The sequence below is a fragment of the Sphaeramia orbicularis genome, chromosome 10, assembly GCF_902148855.1.
Source record: "Sphaeramia orbicularis chromosome 10, fSphaOr1.1, whole genome shotgun sequence".
Taxonomy (NCBI): domain Eukaryota; kingdom Metazoa; phylum Chordata; class Actinopteri; order Kurtiformes; family Apogonidae; genus Sphaeramia; species Sphaeramia orbicularis.
Window position 1 is genome coordinate 32,407,919 of NC_043966.1, and position 23,061 is coordinate 32,430,979.

At 38.6% G+C, this 23,061-nt stretch overlaps 1 protein-coding gene across 1 annotated transcript in view; it reads right to left on the bottom strand.

Moving 5' to 3' along the window:
- The window catches only part of flt4 (fms related receptor tyrosine kinase 4), a 72,534-nt gene extending 59,187 nt beyond the window's left edge, over positions 1-13,347 (bottom strand). The window contains exon 1 of the mRNA XM_030146011.1: positions 12,943-13,347. Coding sequence (XP_030001871.1) covers positions 12,943-13,000 — 58 coding nt within the window. The 5' untranslated portion in view covers positions 13,001-13,347. The remainder of the gene's footprint in view (positions 1-12,942) is intronic.
- Between the last annotated feature and the right edge of the window lie 9,714 nt (positions 13,348-23,061).

Genomic DNA, 23,061 nt, shown 5'->3' on the forward strand with positions numbered 1-23,061 from the left:
TGGAGCATTACTTGTCAGGACTTTGGGTGTCTTATATAAATATATATATTTATATATTTATATATCTCTTGTCATTCTAAGTGACTCTCTCATAACTGCTGAAGGAGTTGCTGCAAAGTCATAACTTAATGTTTTCTGGGTTGCGCATGGCTGCGGGCCAAAACAGCCACCGACTTCACTGCTGCTTGGACACTTCAGATTGATGAGACATAGAGAAGGGGGCCTTTCTAAGCCCTGCATAAGCTACATTCACCCACACTACACCAGGAGCGACTGGTGCTTTGCTTTGTGTTTCACAATGATGAAAATAGTGGGTGTCAGATGTCAATATGTTCCATATGGATGTAGTGTATAGTGTATACACCATGTATCTAAACTGTAAGACAGCAGATGGGGAGGCCTGTCAGCTTTGTGTATGGTTTGAGAAAATATATAATCCCATTAATAGTTGTTTGCTTTCTGTCAAATATAATTAAAAGCACACAGTGCTCTAATGTAAAGCTATGTAACACGAATGCCAAAGAAAAGCAAACACATTAATTCATAGGAGTTCATGGCTGATAGCGTATCTAGTCTGATAATAAACACATTTTCCTGCTATGACCTTTCATGCTATGCTTCATGACAGATGTGTGTATTGTTATGAATGTTATCACTCAGCGAGAACATTTATCTTAATATGTATTAAACAGTGAAGTGAAAAAAAAAATGAGCAAAGTCCACACGACACATCATACAAGCATGGTTCTTCTTCATCTGAAGGATGGTCAGTATACAAAGAGTTTCATTGGTAGACGGTGGATAAAAACGACTGAATTCTGGTTTGAAGATTCAACAAGAAAACCACATGAAAAATGAAAACAGCTTGTGAAATGCAGCGCCTCAAGTTCAACAAGGTGTCCTCGGTTCATTCTGAAGTGTTAGGCTACCTCTGCAATTGATTTCTTCCAAGAAAATGACAGCAACAGTAAAAAAATATATGGACAAACTACTGCTGAGTGTTTTTGTTAAAGAAAGCTTCAATGTCTGTGAGTTTCAAGCTCATTTTTCCAACCTTACACATGGCAAAAAAAAATCAATAAACCTGTAGATTTTTGAAACCTACTTGAATTGCGCATTGCATCACAGAGAACAGCATATTTTAGTCATAAATACAATATCATGACATGGTCAGACATTAAGATTGGTCTGAGAAATGTGCACTGCATTAACTATTGACAGTGTAACTTTAGCCACTTTTACACAAAGATCTCAGAAAAAAAGGTGAGATGGTGATCCCACCTTTTTTCCACCATTGACTGATTTCCACAACCAAGCCAAAGGAGTAACAGAGGTGAGACAGTCTGGACTTTTACACAGTGGACCTGCGTTCTGGAATCAAAGGGGCAGTGATGCAGCGCAGCATATAGTGTGATGTATAACTTCAGCGTTGGAAATACCCTGAGCATAGTGGCATTGCTAACCTCTCCAGAGTCTCCTTTCACCGTTCCACAAATGTTAGCATGGATAGAGTCCTCCGCCCGAAGTGACAACAGCTCGCGGATCTCTGCGTCTTCCCAGTTTGACATCTTTCTGATTGTGTTGATATGTTTGTTTACTGTACGCGGCCCACACTCATTTTTACGCACAAGCAATATGTCACCAAAACGTCACACCTTGGTTGCGGAACTAGAGGTGTTCCTTTTACATAACGTTCCAGAATCATGATTCCACCTTTATCACGCACTGTTACTACCTCCAGAGGCCTTACAAAGCTGCGATAAAGGTGGGACCAAATGATCCCATCATTTTTTTTATACAGACATCATTCCGAAATAAAGGCAAAATATTCCAGTAACAGAAGTGCTGTGTAAAAGGGGCTTTTGTTAATAATGAATCCAGAGTTCAGCTGTCTGAGGATTGATTTTTCACTCAAACAGAATATAACAAATGCCAATGGTTCCCCGAAAGAAATACCTTCAGGTTTTAAATGTATTTGTCAGTATCATAAAATGTGAAAAATCACACTTTATTTCACATTTGTTTTTTTGTTTTGTTTTGTTTTGTTTTTTTTGCAGATAATTTTCTAAAGTTAACAGCATCTGCAGCAGAGTCAAACTTTTTCTATACTCTATCTATACTTTCCTCTGCCCTAAAATGAATGGACATTGGCTTGTAGACAACCACCTTACGAATGTGAATGGTGGCAGAAAGCCAGAAAAATATTTGAGCCTGGTTTCCCTCCTTTCCCATGCATTCCAGCTGGTTCTGCAGAGATAAGCTGCAGCTTTGGATGATTAGCTTCAACCAACAAAAAGCAACATCACTATTTAACCTACAAAGATAAATCACAATATTTCCAAAGTTGACTCACTCTTTCTGCTATCTTATGATTACACAGAGTATAAACACAAGTTTAGATGTGTAAAACCCTTCAAACAGATAAATGTTCCTCTTACAATCTATGACAGTAAAGTATTAATCTTGTAGACAATTTTCTATATTTCAAGCACGGAAATTGCCAGTGACTCCATTGACTTTATAAACTGTGATTAGGCTCGTTTCACTCACAAAAACGCTGATCACTGGGGATTGTCGAAATTATACTCTGACTTGAACAATTACTACAGATAAAAAAAAAAAAAATCCTAATTGGCAGTCATTGGACATGGTTGTGTCTGAGAGAAACAGCCCAATGAACGTGTCCTTGTAAAAACCTGACATTGCTCTTGGGAAATGTAATTTCTCCATTGTTGTGAAAAACCTTCACTCTATTCTTGCTGTGGGAGTGATGTGTGTACCCAGCTCCAGCTGCCTCTGCCAAGCAAACATGAAGGCTTGAATGGCTTTTAAATAGTACAGGCTTATACTTAATGAAAAGAGAGGAAATGATATATATGCCAGTGGGTGCGGTGTAAGTCAGAGAACTATGAGAAGGTAAAAACAATTTGGGTTGTCTGGCTCTAATGTGATGGGGATCATACCGACAGATGGCTACAGACATATGGGTACTTACTGATGGTCTTTCCGCTGTTTCTATAAATTCCTCAATCATGATGGAAGTGCCAGATGTACATACAGTATGTGCCGTAGAGCCAGTGGTTCGAATTTTGAAGGATTATTGCATCTCTTCGGTCACCTTTTACGTCAGGCTGCACTTTGACGGCTCACATGGCTTCACATATCAGGTTGATGGGCAGGAAGGATGTGTGAATGACTGCTTGTCAGTTGAATGTGTAAACAACATACTAGAGGGCCATCTATGGCAGTGAAGAAAAAGGTTTGGAATGCACTGATTAATTCAGAGCCTGACATGTTTCAACTCTGCTTTGTCTTCAGACACAGTTGTGGCACAACATTAGTCTGCTTGTTTGCACTATTAAAAAGCATCTTAAAGGTAGGGTAGGAGATCCTGGAAAAACGGTTCTAGCAAGCTACATTCTGAAAATACACAATTCAAAAGTCCAAACCCCTTTCTTCAGACTTCCCCTCGAAGCCACGCCTCCAGAGTACTGGAGCGCACAATGCTTGTTCCCGGGGGTTCACTGTGCACCATCAATTTGCTAACCTTCGCTAACTTTTTCTCACAGCGCTTTTACAGGTAAGAAAATACCTGACAACATCATAATGAACCTAAACAACGAATATGATTATTGTTTCAAGTTGTATTTATCAGTAAATTAGAAGTTGGACTTTTCACTTGTTATTTTGATATGTGTTCTAAGTAATCTCGGGCTAGTAAGAACAGCTGATTACAGTAAGACTGATGTCAGGCTAGCAGACCACTAAAGCTTGCTTTGAACGCTGTAATCTGTGCATTTTACTATTATGTGTCGGCAGAACAGCTCCAATTCATACCTAGCTGGCTAATGTTACATTCCTTAGTGATTTATGTTAGTGAAAAACAGGTTTGTTTACATCTAGCTACCACAATTCCTTGTGCTCAGGCAGGACATGTCCACACAAAACAGCAGATTTTTCTATCCGACCTTTTTCTTTGTCATTTTCCAAAAAAAGTGATGTTTCAAGAAATATCCACGTCTCCACAAAACACAGAATTAGCCCGGTAAAAAAGTGCTACAGCATTACTCGCATAGCAGTTCGTCAAATTCATTTTATCCCCTAACTTGGCTGGAAACTTGTTAAAATGATAACATAGTGCTGGAAACCAATGAATACTCTCAAACAATCATAAAGACATAATGTTATCTTACCTATCAAGTAGAAATAGGGCCACCATGGTGTCACTCTGCTGTTGCTCCGCTCTCCTAAAGCCTTTTTCTTGGCAGTAGCCTTCTCAAATACAGTTTTTCATTTTCGACCCGCTGTTGGTACCTTTTCTGCCATAATGTTCCTAACATACAAGTGTCTACCAGATTTTAATTTAGCATGCTAGCTAATATAGCTAGCCAAGCTCTGGCTCTGACTTTGTTTCCTGTATAAGTGCTCCAAGCCTTTGAGAACATGCAATTTGTGCACGAACGGGGGTACAACGGGTGTGGGGGGGGGGTGTGGGGGGGGACAAAAAATGGGAGTTGGCTTTGATAGACATATCACCATTCAATCATTTCGATGGGTTGGTTAAAATGACTGGATAGTGTTTTTTTCAGTCCTGTCTGTTCCACAGGTAACAAAATTTTTTGTATTTTTGTGTTAGAGTATTTAATTAATTGGTTGCAGTTGGGGTGTGAAGGGAATTTTAAGCAATATAGTAAAAAAAATGCTCCAGAAAAACATCTACCCTACCTTTAATTGATGGGAATGTTTTAGTGTTTTCCCTTTTTTACAAGTTGGCAGTGACAAACACCTGAATTTATCAGGTTTACCTGGAGGGTGTGTGGAGAATGCCACTTCACTATCATAGCACTTTTTTAGGGTTCAGAGGAAGTGTGAACACTGATTCGATAATGTCATTATCATTACTGCAACTGACTTTTTTTCTTAGGTTTAAAATGTTGTGCTGGTTGTTAAGTGTTTGCCATGTTTTGACCATATCAAATTGTGAATCGAATTCTGCTAATTTCTTTTTTCTGAATTCATGATTTTAAATAAAGAAAATGAAAAATATGCACTGAATCAGATAATCAGGGACTGCAGTGTTTTAGTTTCATTTTCATTCATTCACTCATTTTCCAAACCACTTAAATCTTCAGAAGGTCAAGGGGTGACGGAGCCTAACCCAGCTACCAACGGGAGAAGGTGGGGTATGCCCGGAATGTGTTTTAGTTTTATTCTTTTGCAGCGTTTTTGTTTTCTATGTAATTATGACTATAACTTTTTTTCACTTGCGAATAATTTAAAAGTACAGATACCGACTGGTTTCTACAACTTTCACAGAGGGCTGAAAATCAGCCTATAAATGTGCAGGAGATACTACTTTGACATTTATTGTGGCACCAACTGATATGAACATTTTTACCAAGATAATAGTTGGAACCATATTGTCGACATCTAGCTATAAAATATGATAAAAACGCTGCAAATATAAATTAGATCTGTTTTAGAGCAGAAACAAAACCTATGATAACTGTTATATCACTTGGTTCTTTGTCTGTTGACTTTATTCATAATTGTGCATGAACTAAAAGGAAAAACATTTTCAAGTCAACATCACCCGCATGTGGCTGTGTAGTTTATATGTAACTAATAATAACCATTAGTAATAACTTGAACAGTGAAAGCTTCCATTTAAATGTGTGGAATGATTGCTTTGTGATTTATGAGGTATGCTGAAATTAACTATGGAACTGTCAAAGTAAACAAAAGTACATGAGGCATCTAATATCAGCCATCTGCCTCTACCTGAGCCAAGCTCTGCTGATTTATAAATATAGTTTGTACATTACATCTGTACATGCGCAACATCCTGTAGGTGTGGATTAATCAGCCTGATTAAAATTGGCCCATTGGAGGCTGTAGTGTAGGTTTGCTTGATCACAGTTAAAAAGTTCAGAGGTGACTAACAAAATACTGGTCTGCATGACATCCTCTCATTTTGTTTATATGTTTGATCATCAGTGATTTTCTTCTTTTACTTCTTTATCATATGTAAAAATTGTATTAAATGTCAGTTAATTTTGACCGCTTAACACTGGTTCTTATAAAGCTCTTTAGTTAATATTAACTGCTGTAATGTATATGACTTCAAATGTGTCCATGTGTGCATTCATGCTATATTATGAGCCTTCTTTATGGCTTACAGAAGTGAATTTCTGTATTTACTGTCTGATGACACTGACACCAACAAAGACTGGACTTTCCAGCCTACAGAGGACACCTACTGACTCAACACGCAGCCTCGCTGCCATGCGACACTCTAAGCCAGTTAAAAATGTAAAGCTCCTCTGACAGGCCGACAGCTATGAGGCGAGAGTCAAGAGCATCAAAGGTGCACATGAAGACAAGAGTTTCTCTCTCAGCGGATGCAAAAAGGGCACATTTTTCACTTGTGTGAAAGGCAGCGCTGTGTTTTTCATTTCGAGCAAATTTCCTGTTTTCTTTATCATGTTCACGCTTCTCCCACTTCCCTTTTTCATGGACGGTGCTGGAGATGTTGCCACTAGTGCTTCCTTGCTCCTCTGTAGTTTTGTTTCTGATCAGTCACGTGACAGGAAGAGGAAAAGAGGAACCTTGTGTAAACAAATAAAGCTTTTCTGAGAGTTGCAGTTTGGCTGAAAGGATGCGATGCGGGAGTCGTTCAAAAATACACAAAGCTTTCTACAGCGAAATCCTTATGAGAATGACATGTCTGGAGTTTTCTGTACAAAACTGATGATAGAAACTAATATGACTTCATATCACACTGATACAAAATAAACTCACATTCAGAGATTTTTCAAGGCTTTTTCAAGGTTAAAGAGCAATCTAAGTGACAAAATAACTACCCCATTATTTCAGTGATAAAGTATCTGGCAAACAGCCAATGCTGTGGCATTCTGAAATAGCTGTGTATGTCTAGTGAGGGACAGGAGGCCAGGCAGGCCACGTTGCAGACCTGCTCTCTGGATGTGGAGTCAACCAGCCTAAGGCACATCATAGACTTACTCTCTGTGTCTGAAAGACATAAAGCCAACTTCCTCTGTCATCTGGACACAAGGCCAGGCCAAGCCAGGCGACGGGCTGACTGGCAGCCCAGCTTTGATTTCATTGTTACCATGAAGGAGGATGACATCCACTATGTCCCTGTCCTCTACACTATTTGGGAGTCAGGCCTTCCCAACATCCTGTCAGAGGAGGAGTGTAAAATTAAGGATGCAGCGACAAGCCATCTGGGCCAGCTTCCTATGTTTCAACCCTCTGTCCCTGACTAAATCTTCCTGTACCTGCCTCACAGGCCCACCGGACAGCTCCATTCTTCCTCTGCGTCCATCCTTTTTTGCATGTCATCAATTTCTTTTTATCATTGAGAAATAGTTTCCCCTGCAGAGATGGTAACTGAGCAAATTCTGGTCAATGCTTTTACTGTCCTAAATCATCAATTGCAAGCAATGACACTTGTGTTGAAATACCTCTGAGTGCAAGCATGTGCCAAAGATTAGCACAATCCAGGCCTGCTGTGATGTTTGCACACTAATAAAACTCCTGCTGTGAGCGGTTTGAGGCCCAGTTTTAAAGAGCCACATTGCTGTGCTTGTTACATAATTGCTGGTTCTTCAGTCTCTGGTACCGTGGCACTTGTCCCACTGAGCTAAATCACTATGGCATCTTAAATTGACATAAAAAACAAGGGCAAAGTAGAGAGTACCCAGTCAACAATTTGGTGGTGTGTCGTGCCAAAAACAGAGGAAGCTGGCAATTTCCTCAGGCTTTGCCAGTGGACTCTTTCCCATGAACCCCAAGTGAACTCCAGTGACAAGGCAAGAGATATCATTGACCAGTGCAGCACTACACACTCTAGTAGTAACAAGCCCGACTGAGCAGCCGCTTCAACGTAATGGCAATGGCGGCTCTCGTTAGATAAGTGCTCCAGATGATGCTTGTTCCTTAGCAACCCAACCACATTGGAGTGTTGTTAATAACCGTGTAACAGCTACCGTATCCGAGGATCCATTTTCTGCCTTCGTGTGTCCCTTCACATCTGTTAAGTGATCGACAAAAAAACTCAATAGATGCCACGAAGCAATATTTCGTACCATGTGCCACAGCCCTCCAGAGCTACTTAGTACTTAACAAGGTTTTGTAGTTGCAGCTTCTGAAACCTGTGTTACTAGCCTTGTATGCCTTAATAAGAATTTGTAATTGTTTAGACCCAGAAAGCCAAAATCCCCAAGAGCAATACAATCACTGGTCCTCAATTAACAACAGCAGTGACATAATGTATTTCTTCTTCCAGATAAAAGCATTTATCCACAACCATTCTCCCTCTTGTCTCTTCTTAAGTAGGTTATAACACTCAAAGAGTTATAGTTCAACTACTCAGAGAGCATGGCATCACTAAAATTAATCTTGGACTGTCTTTGGACTCTGCTTCCTGCACTATGAAACTCCTACCTGTGTGAACATGAAGGAAAGTATGCAGAGAGAAAGAAAATCAATAGGTTAAACCTTCTCTCTGTGGTAATGGTAAGTGTGGGAGAGTGTTTTAATGCTATTTCTGTAAGAAAAATGTGCTGTGCTTGAGCAAAGTGGGAACTGGTTGTTTCTAACGTTTAATTTTCACAGCAAGGACACTGCAAGCATGCTAAAGGGTGAGTCTGAAAGGACACCGCTGAGAAGTGTCACTTTTATGATGCTGTTTCTTCCTCTGGTGGCATGTAAAACAATGATAGACAGTAATAGTCATATTGATATTGACAAAGATAGGAGAAGCTCTAGAGTGTCCTAATACTGGGGTAACAACTGTTTCAAGCACCTAATTGTCCTTAGTAATGGTGGATTAAGTCATGAGGGGTCAGTCAAAGACCTCTGCCATCGTAAAATCTGAGCACAGAAACACTGAGAGGTCAGAAATATGAAAACAAAAATACCACAGATGGTTTTCATCAACATCTAACACCAACTCGGACACATATTTGGCTTAGGCTGCAGATTCCTGGTGCTGAAAGAGCTTATCACTCAGCCTTAGTCACATTTAGGATGTTGGTGCTTTAGTGTGAGATCCTGATGATACTTGATGAGAAACCAGTGAGTAACCAGACATTGAAATGCCCAGGGGCCCTTGCTGCTCCGTGTCAGTGACGAGTGAAGCAAAGGACTGCCTATTTATTTGGATTTTACTGCAGAGAGCTTCCCACACGGCGCAGCAGAATTCCTCTCTCGTCCAAGCAGCTCTCCAGCTGATAGAACAAGATATTCAAGGACAGGCACAGAGGGTCTGGTCCTCGGGGTCCTGAGGTTGAATCCTGAGATCAGTGCTGAGAATAGGGGGCTGCTGTTGGCTAAAACAACTCAACCTCTATAAGTGGACGACTAGAAAAATACCCAGAGTTGAGAGTCAGATTTCTGGGATGATCTGATCAAGCGGAGGTATGCGTACAAAAAACACTCTTCTAAAAGCAATATCAACACTATGCACCCGAGACACAGGGTAAGCCAAAGATCATTCTGCTTCACAGCTTCAGGAAAAAAATGATTCACTGCTTTCATACACACCCTTTTTCAATAAAAAGTAGTAAAATTAATCAATAACCCACAATCAACCTCAAAGTGCTATGGAAGTGTGATTCTACACAGATGTCTCTTAAAAGGACAGAAATTGTGCACTTATACAATAAATGTTTTTGAACAATCATAATTCAGATGAAATACAGATTTTAACAAGTAAGTTCTAGAATATGGCTCAGGGTGTAATCTTAAATCATCATACATCCAGCTGCGATGTAAATTAAATCCCCTCCTGCTAAAATGACAATGACTTCTGGGCTGGCAGATCGACAATCTGTTCCTCTGCAGTCCTCTCCGCTCATAGTAACAGGATATCAGCATTATTTTTGCATTAGACTGCTGAAGTATCTCACACCTTTTTTTTTATTTTAGAAATAAATGTAGGGGTTAAAAGGTTGGAGAAAGCACTTCAGACTCGAGAGCTAACGGATGGTTGAATTTTCTGAATCAGGACCTCTTCATGCTTGAGAATTGAAAATACATTAAAAGGATAAACTTCTAAGTTCAAAGTTCATCTGTTCAATTTTAGAGGTGTATCATACTTTAGATGAATGGAGGGATGAAAACTAAAATGATGTATTTTCAATGAAAAATGATACAAAAGTGACTAAGTTAAGCTGTTTGGCAACCACTACCTTGGTAATGATTGTCTAAGTTTCTAAATATGACACTATCTATATTCTATCATTTGGTGTTTTGACAGTATTGGTGGTGCGCACGATCTAACACATTGGTCTAAGATGTCCCATATCTGTAATGCTGTAATGCGGTGTTCATCAGGGTTGAGATCTGGTGTCACAACAGTTTCCTTCTCATCAATCCATTCAGTGGATGGGGACACTGTGATCCATGAAAAGACCATCCCCATAAGGTGTCCCCTATAATCTGTCACCAGTCGTATCATAGTCCATCAATTCATGGCACTCACATGAAAATCACAGTATAATGCCCCATTAATTATGTCAATCCGCAAAAGTTCAATATCATTTTGGCCTTTCGTCCACATGTCACCAGTGTTGTCAGTGCCCTGAAACCGTATTTTTAGAGAACGGGTCCCAGAGGGCAAAAATGTCAACGCTGCGCTCGAGTTGCCGTGTGGATAGGCAAAACACCACTTTTTGAAAATGATGACACCATAGAAGAAGAAAAACTGGACATAACAAACGATAACAACAACAACAACAACAAAGACAGATTACAGAGTTGTGTTTGTGCTGCCGGCGCTGCTAAGTTTATTAGCACTATGACTCTGGGTTTCGAATGTGTGTTCCCCATCTTCTTCTTCCTCTTGTGTTTATGTTTGTACTCAGCACATTGAAGACAAAGGACCTCATGCATATGCTCACTGCATCCTTCTGTGATTTTAATGTATCTTGCAGTTCTGTCTGTGTTTGTGTACAGCACCACATATAGGTGTGGCATGCATATTACACCGTTTTACCCCAGTTTTCCCATTTCCACCTGGACGCAGATGTTTCTCGAAATGATACGTATATGGATGCGAAACTTTTAGAACCCCCCCGCCAAAAAAAAAAAAAAAAACCATATCACGAGTGTTGTTGTCTGGACGTAGCTTAAATACCAGGGTAACAGTGTACAGTTTAGACGCACTGAGGACAGTTGTGCAGTGACTAACATGACACAATGGCACTCCCAACTATTTTATGAAGCTGGTGTTTTTATTTGATAAAATGTTTGCATGCTCATGTTTTCTCTTTTGCAATAAAAGGTAAAACTACAAGACAAAGGAGGATGTTGCTTCATGAAAAATCCAGTTGTTAAGTTATTACAGTTAAAAATCCTTTGGGAGTTTGGATGTTGGTACCAAATTTGATGCCAAGGTTTCCATTAGTTGCTGAGACATGACTCTGGGGCAAATGTCCTGAGAAATGTCTGACAGGGCTCTCAATTTTAGCATTTATTGGATGCAAAACAATTTCAAAGCAAAGTGAAACAGTTGAGGATGGAGGAGGTTCCAGTCCTAAGTGGAATTCTTAACACATTATGATGTCTATATCTACTGGAAGTAGATATTATTTATGGACACGCCTTTCCAAGTCGCCTTGGAAAGCAAAAAAACCAAACAAAACAAAATCATTCTTCTGAAATGGATTTCATGACATATTAGCACTCATTCCTCTCTAAAAGCAGATCCGCTGTTTATCTGTTTCTCCAAATGTGACCCACCCAACACAGCTCAGTGATATTTATGAAATGAGAGCAATCTCTCCACCCTGGAGTTATGATTTGGATAGCCATATGGTGCAGGCCCCACACAAAAGTATCCCCTGTTCTTTATGAACAGCTGTTCAACAGCAATCAGTGATGAACAACTATACTCAAACATACACATTCAGTGACTTGCCAAAACTGAAAACAACCACAATCATAGCTGCCAGATAGCACAGTCAATCAGAGGGCTGCCTACATGTGATTCACTACACACAGATAAAATAATACAATTGAAACAAACACTTTTGAATTTATTCACTAAGTTTAATTTTTTTTCCATGAATTTGATGTACAAGTTAACATAAGTCAATAACAATTACTCAGTGTAGTCAGTTCACAGTATAATATTCAAGCAGCTCAAGTTTGTACTATCAGCTTTCAACTTGTTTCACACACATAATAAAGATTAGATGCAAACACCACTCAGAGATTGAGAAGGGATCTGACCCCCATCAGTTAGCTCTCCTCCCACTCTAACTCCAAGAAGTGACCTACATACCTCCACAACCTAACTCTGTGCTGAAGCATCTGCAGCACAAACCCACTCAAACTCCACATTAACACAAACTGATGATTTTCCCTCTCACCTCTTGAATTTAGCATCATCAATGAACAACTGCATCTTTATCAAACACAACAACAGCATGCCTCCCCCTAGTGCCTATGTGCATGTTGACTTTGAAGATCCCTGCTGGATTCTGTACTAATTCAATCCCAAATTTTGGATCAGAAAGAGACACGGTTAATCATTTATGAAAATAATGCCATTATATTTATTTATAGATACATCCTGTGCAATGCCAGTAAGAAAAACAGATTGAGAGGATTAGGAAGAGAACAAGGTGCACTGGTTTTAATATAATGATGACATGCCTTCAGTCATGGAAATAAGTGAAATAAAACTGGATTCAACAGTCTATTAAGTGTCAAATAAAACTGAAGCTCAACTTCTCTGTCTTTGGCCTCTGTCTGAAATCGCAGTTTAACATTTAGAAAAGTTTCAGCATCCACAGATAAAAGTTGAATAAATTAGAAGTCATTTAAGGAAAGTCTATAAAACAATAGCATAGGCATCTCATAGAAATAAGGGGAAAGAAAAGTTAGGAGAGAAAACTTTGGAACTCTCACCTGATGCATATGCAATTCCAATCCAAGTCCGACAGAAAAGCGTAAAATCTGTCTTCATCTCCAGATCTCCAGGTCAAAATAGAGCAGCAGCCGATGTTTTCATAAAAGTCGTTTCGTTTTATGTTTTTTTGTTTTTTTGTTTTTTAGTGTGTATGTTTGTTTGTTTTTTACCGACGGTGGGAAAGGTGTAAAGGTGGTTAAAAAAAAAAAAAAAAAAAAAAACTCAGGTAAACCTCGACTAATCGATGTCTGAATTCTGCAGAGAAGACAGGACGAGCAAGCCGGGAATGCTGAGGAAAAGAAAAGTAAAAACACGACACGCACACTCATGTGTCTTTTTTCCGTTTTGCCAAAAGGATGCATACGGCTCTGAATGGGATTTACAATGATTTCCCTTTCCTTTTGCCCGTGAACGCAGCGCGCACACACACACACCCATCCACTTCATTAAACAAGCTCAAACTGAAACGGAATGGGGGGGGGGGGGGGGGGGGGGGGGCATGGTCGTGGGTGTGTGTTTGTGTGTTTGGGGGTCTTCCTCACACCTATGACAGATTTCCTTTTTGTAAGACCACCTACTCAATTTAATCAGCAATAATAACCTATAATGCATTAAATGGGACATTACAAGTAATAAGAATTTATGTGGAAAAAGTTTTGTTTTAAAAGTGTGGATGAAAAAAAAAAAGACTCCAAAGCTTAAAAGATAAGAGAATTAATAATGTTCGGAGAGGCTGTGGATTTCCATCTGCTGCTTTGTAGATGCTTCAAGGCATATTAAATCCACATCTAAATAGCACAGCAGGTAATCCTAATTCCTTCAGAAATGTATAAACGTCTGCACTGTCACCACAGGAAGTAAAAAAAAATCAGAGTAAAACAAAGCCTCTGGGGGGAGATTATAAAATATGACATGATGTTTTCTCAAATGGTCAGTTTTTCTATAATCCGCAAAATAACATAGTCATTAACTCATCCAGATGTTAAATCATGACGAATTGAAATGTGCACACGTGCATCCTCTGCCAACCTGCTGCACATACACCTAGCAGATTATGAAACCACAGAAAATACATCTCCAACTTATTGTCCCCTGAGCAAAAAAGAAGCATCATTATTCTTTTGTTAAACTCTAACGTGCAGAAAACGGAAATGCCAGAGTAGTGAATGCATTCATTTTGTATATCATCCATCCATTCATCCATCCAACCATGTTTAATTATGTGAAAGACATTATAAAAGTGGTTAGATCCATTGTTCTCCGTTGCCTTCACTTCCCTGAGATGATAATGTCAGTGTACTTCTGTGTGTTGAGACCAAATGTCAGCCATTAATTAACCCATAAAGACCCAAACAGCCACTGACGACCAAAATCATCTACTGATCTAAAATTTTTAATAACTGTTGATCCACTAATCTTATCAATATATGTAAATAACTGGTGTAAAATGCAGTTTGTCGTCTTTTCATGGTCATCAGATATGAGCCATTTGGATGTTGAGAGGCTCAGTAGTGAACATGGAAACACCGTCATCTTCGACAACATTAACCCTTTATCGGGCAAGTGACTATTTTTGGTCATTTCCACACACATTACAAGACTGTCAGCAACAGTTACAATGAGGACAGTGATGCAACAATCTCAAGAATTACGTGAAATCATGACTTTTTGCAGCCGTGTATACTGATAGTAGCTGATAGTCATCATTTAATGGAGAAAATACAAACTTTGGAAGAAAAACGTATCATTAAAAATGTCACAAAAAACATCAATTAAACTATCATGATGTAAATTCCCTTCCTTAAAACATGAAAATGGAAGGCTTTGCAAAAACCATACAATTGTTGACTTGAAGTTTGAAGGTTCAGTGTGACTACTTAGTACCATCTTTTATAAAATGGAATCTCTGAACAGTAATTTGCTCCTACTGTTGATTTACGTGCTTTAACCCTTTATCAGGCAAGTAGCTATTTTGTAGTCATTTTATAGTTAGTTATAGTTAGTTATTTTATATATGTGTAGTTTTATAGTTATTTTTATATTATTTTATATTTTATTTTAGATATTTATTTTAATATATGACAAGACAGCGACAGCAACAGTTATAGTGAGGACAGTAAGTCAACAATCTCAGGTCCACTGTGGTCTACAGGGTCTGGAAGGTCCACCTCTGCATGAACAGTGAGTGTACCTGCTTTGTTAGGTACCATGAAGTAATGGTACCAATGTAAGGAATGATGTTCAAAGGGAGAATGTGGATGTGGACAGGTATATGTTGCTGTTATGTTCTAAAAGTGATGTTCTAATGTCTTAAAATACATGTTCCTTTCACCTTACATGTGTTTTTCTTGTATTTTTTTTATATTTCCTTGTTGGATTCATTTATTAATTTATTAATTGCCACTTACGGGTAAGGAACCAAATATGGTCACGTCATTAACCCTGATTTTCTACATAACTATAAAACATTTTGACAAATTTCACAAAAGTAATAACATCTTTTGTCCTCCAATAACGATAAAAACACAAATAATTTTGAATTTTGAGAATTTCTGTGAGTGCCCTATAAAGGGTTAATTAACCCATAAAGACCCAAACAGCCACTGACAACTAAAATCATCTGCTGATATAAAATGTTTAATAACTGCTGGTCCACTAATGCTATTAACACATGTAAATATTTGGTGTAAAATACAGTTTGTCATCTTTTCATGGTCATCAGATATGACCCATTTGGACATTCACAGGCTCCATAGTGAACGTGGAAACACTATCATCTTCTACAACACTGATTCACCAGTAAAACCCATGGCGTTGGATCAATGACAGTGGATGGAGACACTTGTTATTATGTTCAGTTAATGATATATTTGATGAAAAACCCCCTTTTTTCTTCAGTTTTCTCTGTTTCTAATATCCCTCAACTTTAATCTGAGCTTTCATGAACATCTACATGATCGGTAAATTAAATATTGGAAACTACCTGATTTTCACTGAAAAAACACAAAATACAGAAGATAATATTATAATAAATGAAAATAAATCACTTAAGAAATGTTAAATCTAGAGAAAAATAATTTTGGGAACTGATACAGAATTAGCACTGGGTCTTTATGGGTTAAAGGTATAACAGGAATATTATCCTCAGTAAATTATGAGCAAAAATTATTTGATGTTCAATAAACAAGCTGAGCAGAAGTGCCTGGGGAGTCAACCCACTGTAATTTTTTTATTATTTTTGTGAGGGGTCAGATGTAACGATGACTCCAATAAACAAATGAAACTGAGTAGAGTTCTTCTAGCCTCGTCCATGTCCTGTTAACCCCCCGCTGTCCACACATCCACCCTCCTCTGGGAGTCTTTAGAGTGTGAATAAGGATCATGTCCTAAGTGCACAAGCCTCTCTGACATGGTGAGCTGCCCTGTTTTATTTTACAGTCAGGGATTTTGAAAATTGAAAACTTGTGTACCGTACACAGACAAATAAGGTCAAAGTTAAAGGTCAGTCCAAATAATTCGCACTTGAACAAAATCACTCATAAACAGAGACTTCTGACGCCTTTAGGTGCTTCAGCCTGATGTAGGTGTAGTTTCGAAGTCCGACTAAACTCCTCATGGAGATCCACAAAACCCAGTCTGCCCATTTGAACCATGATTATTCCCAGACACCTCTGCTCCGCAAGCACCACAAGTGTGCTGTAAAATCAATAACATGCACTATCTTCTGTGAGAAATGCATTTCACCAATAATAAAACAGCCTGTCTCTAGACTCGCTGATGCTTCCAAGGCATGTTATCAGAGCTGCTGACTCTTCACCAGTCCACCCAACAGCAGCTGTTGATAAGATGCTTGAGAAAAAGTATTTTTCCTGAATAAGATAATTTTGTTGTTCTCAATGTTTTAGAGCAGAGATGTCAAACTCATTTTCTTTCAGGGGCCAGATTCAGACCAATTTGATCTAAAGTGGGCCAGACCAGTAAAATAATAACAATAATCTATAAATAATGACAACTACAACATTTTTCTCTTCATTTTAGTGCAAAATTGTTCTGATTGGATGACTGAACTGGCCAGACAGTAGACTAAGGTGTAACAGCTCAGAAATATAAGCAGTATAAGAAGGAGCTCAGTCAGCTAAAGTGTTAAATGTGTTTAAAATAGTGCTGTCACACTATTAAAATTTTGAATCAGATTAATTACAGGGTTGCTGTGAATTAATTTCAATTTAATCACAATTAAATAGCATTAATTTTTAATCTATATTAATAGCATTTCCTTTTGTATGAGCAAACACTCATGAAAGAAGGGAATAAATATGCACTGTGTGCACTGTGTGCAACTATGTTTATTAAACACCTTCAACAGTTTCAACAAAACAACTTGAAACAAAACAACTGGAAACAACTGTTCGGTCTTGTCCTCATATTTCCCTCCAGAGGCCAACGTGCTGTTTAGTGTTTTCTGTCTTTATGGGTTGGTTCTGCTGCCTGTCACTACCAGATCAACTGTCCATTTGTGCATGAGCGATGGTAACTCTACTTGGACCAACTGCCCCAAATGTGTTGGTAGAGACATTCAGAGTCATTCTGTGCTGTAGATGGGTTAATTGCATCAAAATATAAGCAGGACCTCAATCAGGTAAAGTGTTAATATGTGTTTAAAACAAACAATGCTGAGCTTGACTGGCAGCCAGTGCAGGGAAGATAAAATAGGAGTAAGGAAGCATAATGTGTCTATTATGGGTTACATAAAAATGACTTGGCTAAATGCCACATTACAGTTTACCTTGAACACAAGGATGTCAAACTCATTTTCTTTCAGGGGCCACATTCAGCCCAATTTAATCTCAAGTGCGAGACCAGGAAAATAATGGTATAATGACCTAGAAATAATGACATCTACAAATTTTTCTCTTTGTTTTAGTGCCAAAAAACCCGTTAAATTATAAAAATATTTACATTTACAAACTATCCAAACAAAAACTATGCTAATAACCTGAAAAAACTGAAATATCTTAGTGCAATTTTAACAATAGTATGCCACAACTTATCAATTATACATGTGCATTATGGATCAGATCTACAAAGGCACAAAACATTTTGTAACAGGCAGAATATTGTTAAAATTGCACTTCATTTTCTTTAAACATTTTAGGTTGCTCATGTTTGTTCTGGTTATTCACATTTTTTTGTTAAAGGATAGATTGTTAATGTAAATATCTTCATAATTTAATGTTTTGGGGTTTTTTTTGCACTAAATCAAAGAGAAAATTTGGAGCTGTCATTATTTATGGGCATAATGTAATAACATTTTTTTCACATTCAACCAAGAAGAAAATTTGGAGTCATTACTTATAGGTTATTATTATATTACATTACTTGAGATCATATTGGTCTGAATGTGGCTCCTGAACTAAAACGAGTTTGAAATCTTTGATTGTTAATATTCTCTGTGTAATTTTTGCACTTTGCAAATTCATCCTGGCCAGATAAAAACCTTTAGTGGACCAGTTTTGACCCACGGGCCGCATGTTTAATACCCCTGATTTAGAGGGAAGACTCTGCCTAAAGCAAACCTTAGGAGAACCTCTCATCTGGACAGTGTGGAATAACAAGGAGTAAAAAGGGTGTTATTGTGGGCAAGCAGTCCCCTCAGATCCCTTATGGCAACCCACCTCTGTGACCTTAAAACACAGTGTTGTGATTGAATGGTTGTAATTAAAATGTTCCCTTGGTTTCAGCCCCTCACTGCCCTGGGCTTTAGAGTAAAATAAACGCAGTAAATTGTGTTGATAGTCTAACAAAGCTTTGTCCAGGGAGTTACCAAATCTCATTACAAATATAAAACAGATAATGTTATAAAATGAAAGAAAATAGAATAACAAACTGCACACATCAGTGTTCAGATGAGCCATTCAGACAACAGTGATAACAAACAATAGCCCTTATGCAGGACAGTATGACTGTCCCTGCTGTGTCAGATGAAAGGTTTGAGTTTATAATCCTGCTGGCTCCGGAGAGACCACTCTGGACTCAAGGACCCGTCCTTGAAGTGCTAGCACCTCATCCGGCCCATCCTCAGGTCAGGAAACACATTACAGATCCACCACCACTATCCAAGGAAGGATATGTGCAACCCAGTGAAAATCATGCCCGTGTGCCTGTGTGCCATACCCTGCACTCTACCAGCCTGCTCTGAAAAGGCTTTGATTTGATGCTGTTGCTGGCAGCCGAACCTCCTCATCAGTCATAGGTTATGTTTACTATTCAATGGTTTTCAAAAGCTATTGGATTAGTTGAATGAGCAGTCCTGCAGTGTGCCGCGCATATGAGTTATATATACCAACTAATTAACCAGAAAGCTATGATACACTGAGTGAAATGCAGCAGGCAGGTATACATATTACTATTCGGATGTTTTTGTGTATAGGCTGCTGGGGTAAAGTCCACCCTTTTACTCCATCTAATCCTGCTTTAATACATGTTTCAGCCACATTTGGCCAGTGCAAATCATAAATGCATTGATAAAACTACATACTCTAGGACAGTGGTTCCCAACCTTTTTTGACTCGTGACCCCATTTTAACATCACAAATTTCTGGCGACCCCAGACATTCAAAACAGAGACATTTTGTTCCTAAAATTTATTTGTTTTGATCTTTTAATAGTTTGCTATACTATGTTGGAAATAAATGTTAATTTTAGACGACATTTAGGCTATATAATGTATATATTGCACCTTTTTGGTGTCTGCTTCTCAGTTTTTCTTGCCGATGTCTTAGCGGGGCCAGGCGGGTGAAGAAATCTTTCCATCCTCTGTTCAGTCCAGTTTTCTGACTGCGACTGTGTCAGGGCAGGTTGAAGCATAGTAACGCATGCGGTCACATGGTCAGGTCAATCAAGATATGCCCTCTCCAGTGGCGATTTCTCATAGACTGCAAGGGAGGCCCGGCTTCCCCTAAAATTACGAAAATTAAATGGTTAAATATGTACGGTTGTGTTGACATTTCATTGACTACAAATGTGTTATAACATTCATCTCACAGACGAGTTCGTTCAGAATCAGCTTCATCACAAATCAACAGACGCGATGTTGTTCACTTCTCATACATTCCCGTTGCGCTGTTTTCTCATTCGATCTCTGCTCAGTGCATTTGCCTGTAGACGCCCGGCGTCTATGAACTTCAATGGGACTGAGTGGAACAGTTTTTTTCATTGCCTCAAAACTGGACAGTAATTGGATAAAGGCCACAATGTTGTCCCGCCCCCGGATGCCAGGGATCTCTGGGGGTGAATGGAGCCGTGGGCGGAGCTCGGCCAGGCTGGACGCCAGGATTCCACGTGCTGATTGGAGGATCGGTCGAAAGGCTGAATCCCGTTTGATTGACAGCTGTTTTGAGATCTACTCCTTCACTGACACAGTTCAGTTTAATACCGTCATACATTCTGCTGTGGAAATCAAGAGAGAAACCACTACGAAATTATTTGTTCATTTCTTGCACTGTAAATAAAACACACTCATTGTACTTCCTTGTTTCAATTTAGCATAATTTCAACGTTTTCTTGTTTACTTGGTACGATACGACCATTTTCTTAAAAAGGAACGGAGGGCTGAATTTTATGTTTAAATAACCTGACATATTTTTTTTTGATGTAAGCCGACAATGAGCTTCCCCTGTCTGAAAGACGAGCAGCCACCACTGGCCCTCTCAGATAATATATCCTGCATTTTATTCGAACTTGATTTTTATTGGGAAAAGTGTGTGGTGTTTTAATTATAATAAAATAGATATTGAATCATTAAAACATATTTTGATTAGTAATTTTTTTTTTTTTAATCAATTACTAGAAATTTCAGGCGACCCCACTTGAATTCCAGGCGACCTCACATGGGGTTGTGACCCCAAGCTTGAAAAACACTACTCTAAGCTAATAAATGTTAGCTGCCTTCAAATAATCAGAACATACGGCAACATTAGTGTTTTGGAAAGATATTTGATGTCTACAAACCCCAAGGGAGGCGTGTCTTGTTGAGTACTAAATGCTTTCCAGTGTGTCAAATCAAATAGCCAAGAGATGCTGAAGGTACAGTAGAGCGAAAGGTAATTGCAGAGACAGGCGGTAATTCTGTTAGGTTGTCACTTGTTACCTAATTAAGCCATAAAATGAATGTCATTGCAATCATTGAGAGTTACTGTGAAAAACATGTAATTTAATTACCTGCTGATTTAATTTAACGTTGATATCAGCCAGGTTAAATCTGAATACATACTCTTCTCCTGAGCGAAAAGCTTATATAAAAGCTGCCCATGCCAAGACAGGTGGTCATGTTATCAGGCAGGAACATCTTACAGTACTGGAAATTCAACAGTACTTTCTGTCTGAAACCAGAACAGGACTCTACCATTACTGTAAATTGTTGGTGCATGTTTTTGGGACTTTGTAGTTTTTGACCCAATGCCCAGTTTAATCCATAAAGACCCAAACATTCACTGTCAACCAAAAGCATCTCCTGATCTAAAATGTTCAATAACTGTTGATCCACTTATCCTATCAATACATGTAAATAACTGGTGTAAAATGAGCAGACAAGAGGGCACAGTGGTGTCTGATCAGTCCTCTCAACAATTTATTAACCCATAAAGACCCAAACATCCACTGTTGACCAAAACCATCTACTGATCTAAACTGTAATAACTGTCAATCCATTAATCCTATCAATACATGTAAATAATTGGTGTAAAATGCAGTTTGTCATCTTTTCATGGTCATCAGATATGACCCATTTGAACGTTCAGAGGCTTTGTAGTGAATGTGGAAACACTGCCATCTTCTACAACATTGATTCACCAGTAAAACCCATGGAGTTGGATCAATGACAGTGGATGGAGACATTTATTATGTTCAGTTTTTGATATATTTGCCGAAAAAGTAACTTTTTCTTCAGTTTTCTGTTTCTGATAAAATAACACTCAATTTTACTCTGATCTTTTATGAACATCTACATGATCAGTGAATTAAATATAGGAAAATACCTGATTTTGACTGAAAAAATGCAAAATACAGAGGATATTAGTATAATAAATGGTGATAAATCACTTAAGGAAGGTTAAATATAGAGAAAATTTTGATTGGGAACTGCCACAAAAGTAGCACTCGGTCTTTATGGGTTAAGACATTTATCTGATATAAAGTAGTAAGCGCCATTTCTTCAAAGTACTGTAATGAAGACATTTTATCGCATTTTTAAAGGTTAATTGTAATGTGTCACCTTGCAACAGTGTTCACTATGGCTTTTGGTTAAAAATTCAGATAAACTTGTCCCTCTTGCTTATGGCAAAGATTCTTACAGTAGGTTAAAGAAGCCTTAAACCTTGTACCTTAGCTGAGGGAATGTTTGGTTTGATGCTAGTTCATTGCACTTTGATTTTGCTTTTGTATTTGTCTTGCTATGTCTGCCTGAAAGATGCTTGAAAACTATCACGTTGTGTTTTTTACACAATGACAATAAAGTATTAAGTCATTTAATTCTGGGGACGAAGAATCTGCAAAAAGAGATGAAAACTGCCACCCTTGGGCATAAATATGATTCTGATCCTTATATTCTTTTGTTTTAATGAATTCAGAACCTCTCTTGACTCAGAGCATTGAGGTCGATCTGCATTTACCCACCCCTTTCACGTTGCCCATGTTCAGGAAACGCGCCGGTCGTGCATTAGTGCAATCATTATGACACTTTCCAGTCAGAGGAGGAGGCATGAGCATCCTGCTTTAGCATGCCCCCGAGGCCCACTCCGGCATCCCCACTGTCACTCTGTTTATCTGACCTTTCACCTGGAAGGAGGAAACAGGACGTCGGTGCCCGATGTGTTTGTGAAGATAACCGAGAGCCCGCCTATTTTTTGCTGTGTAAATGTCAAAAGATTGCTTGTGTATTCAGAAGTTCCAGTCCAGGTGCAGGAGCATTGGCCCCCTCCTCCAGCCCACTGTCTGTGGTGGTAAATGACTTTGGATTCTCATCAACCACACCATTCATAACTGTGCATTCTGCTTTGATGATTCTTAATAACATCCTTGATTATTTCAAGTGAGGTCATATAAGTGTGCTGGTTCACAGC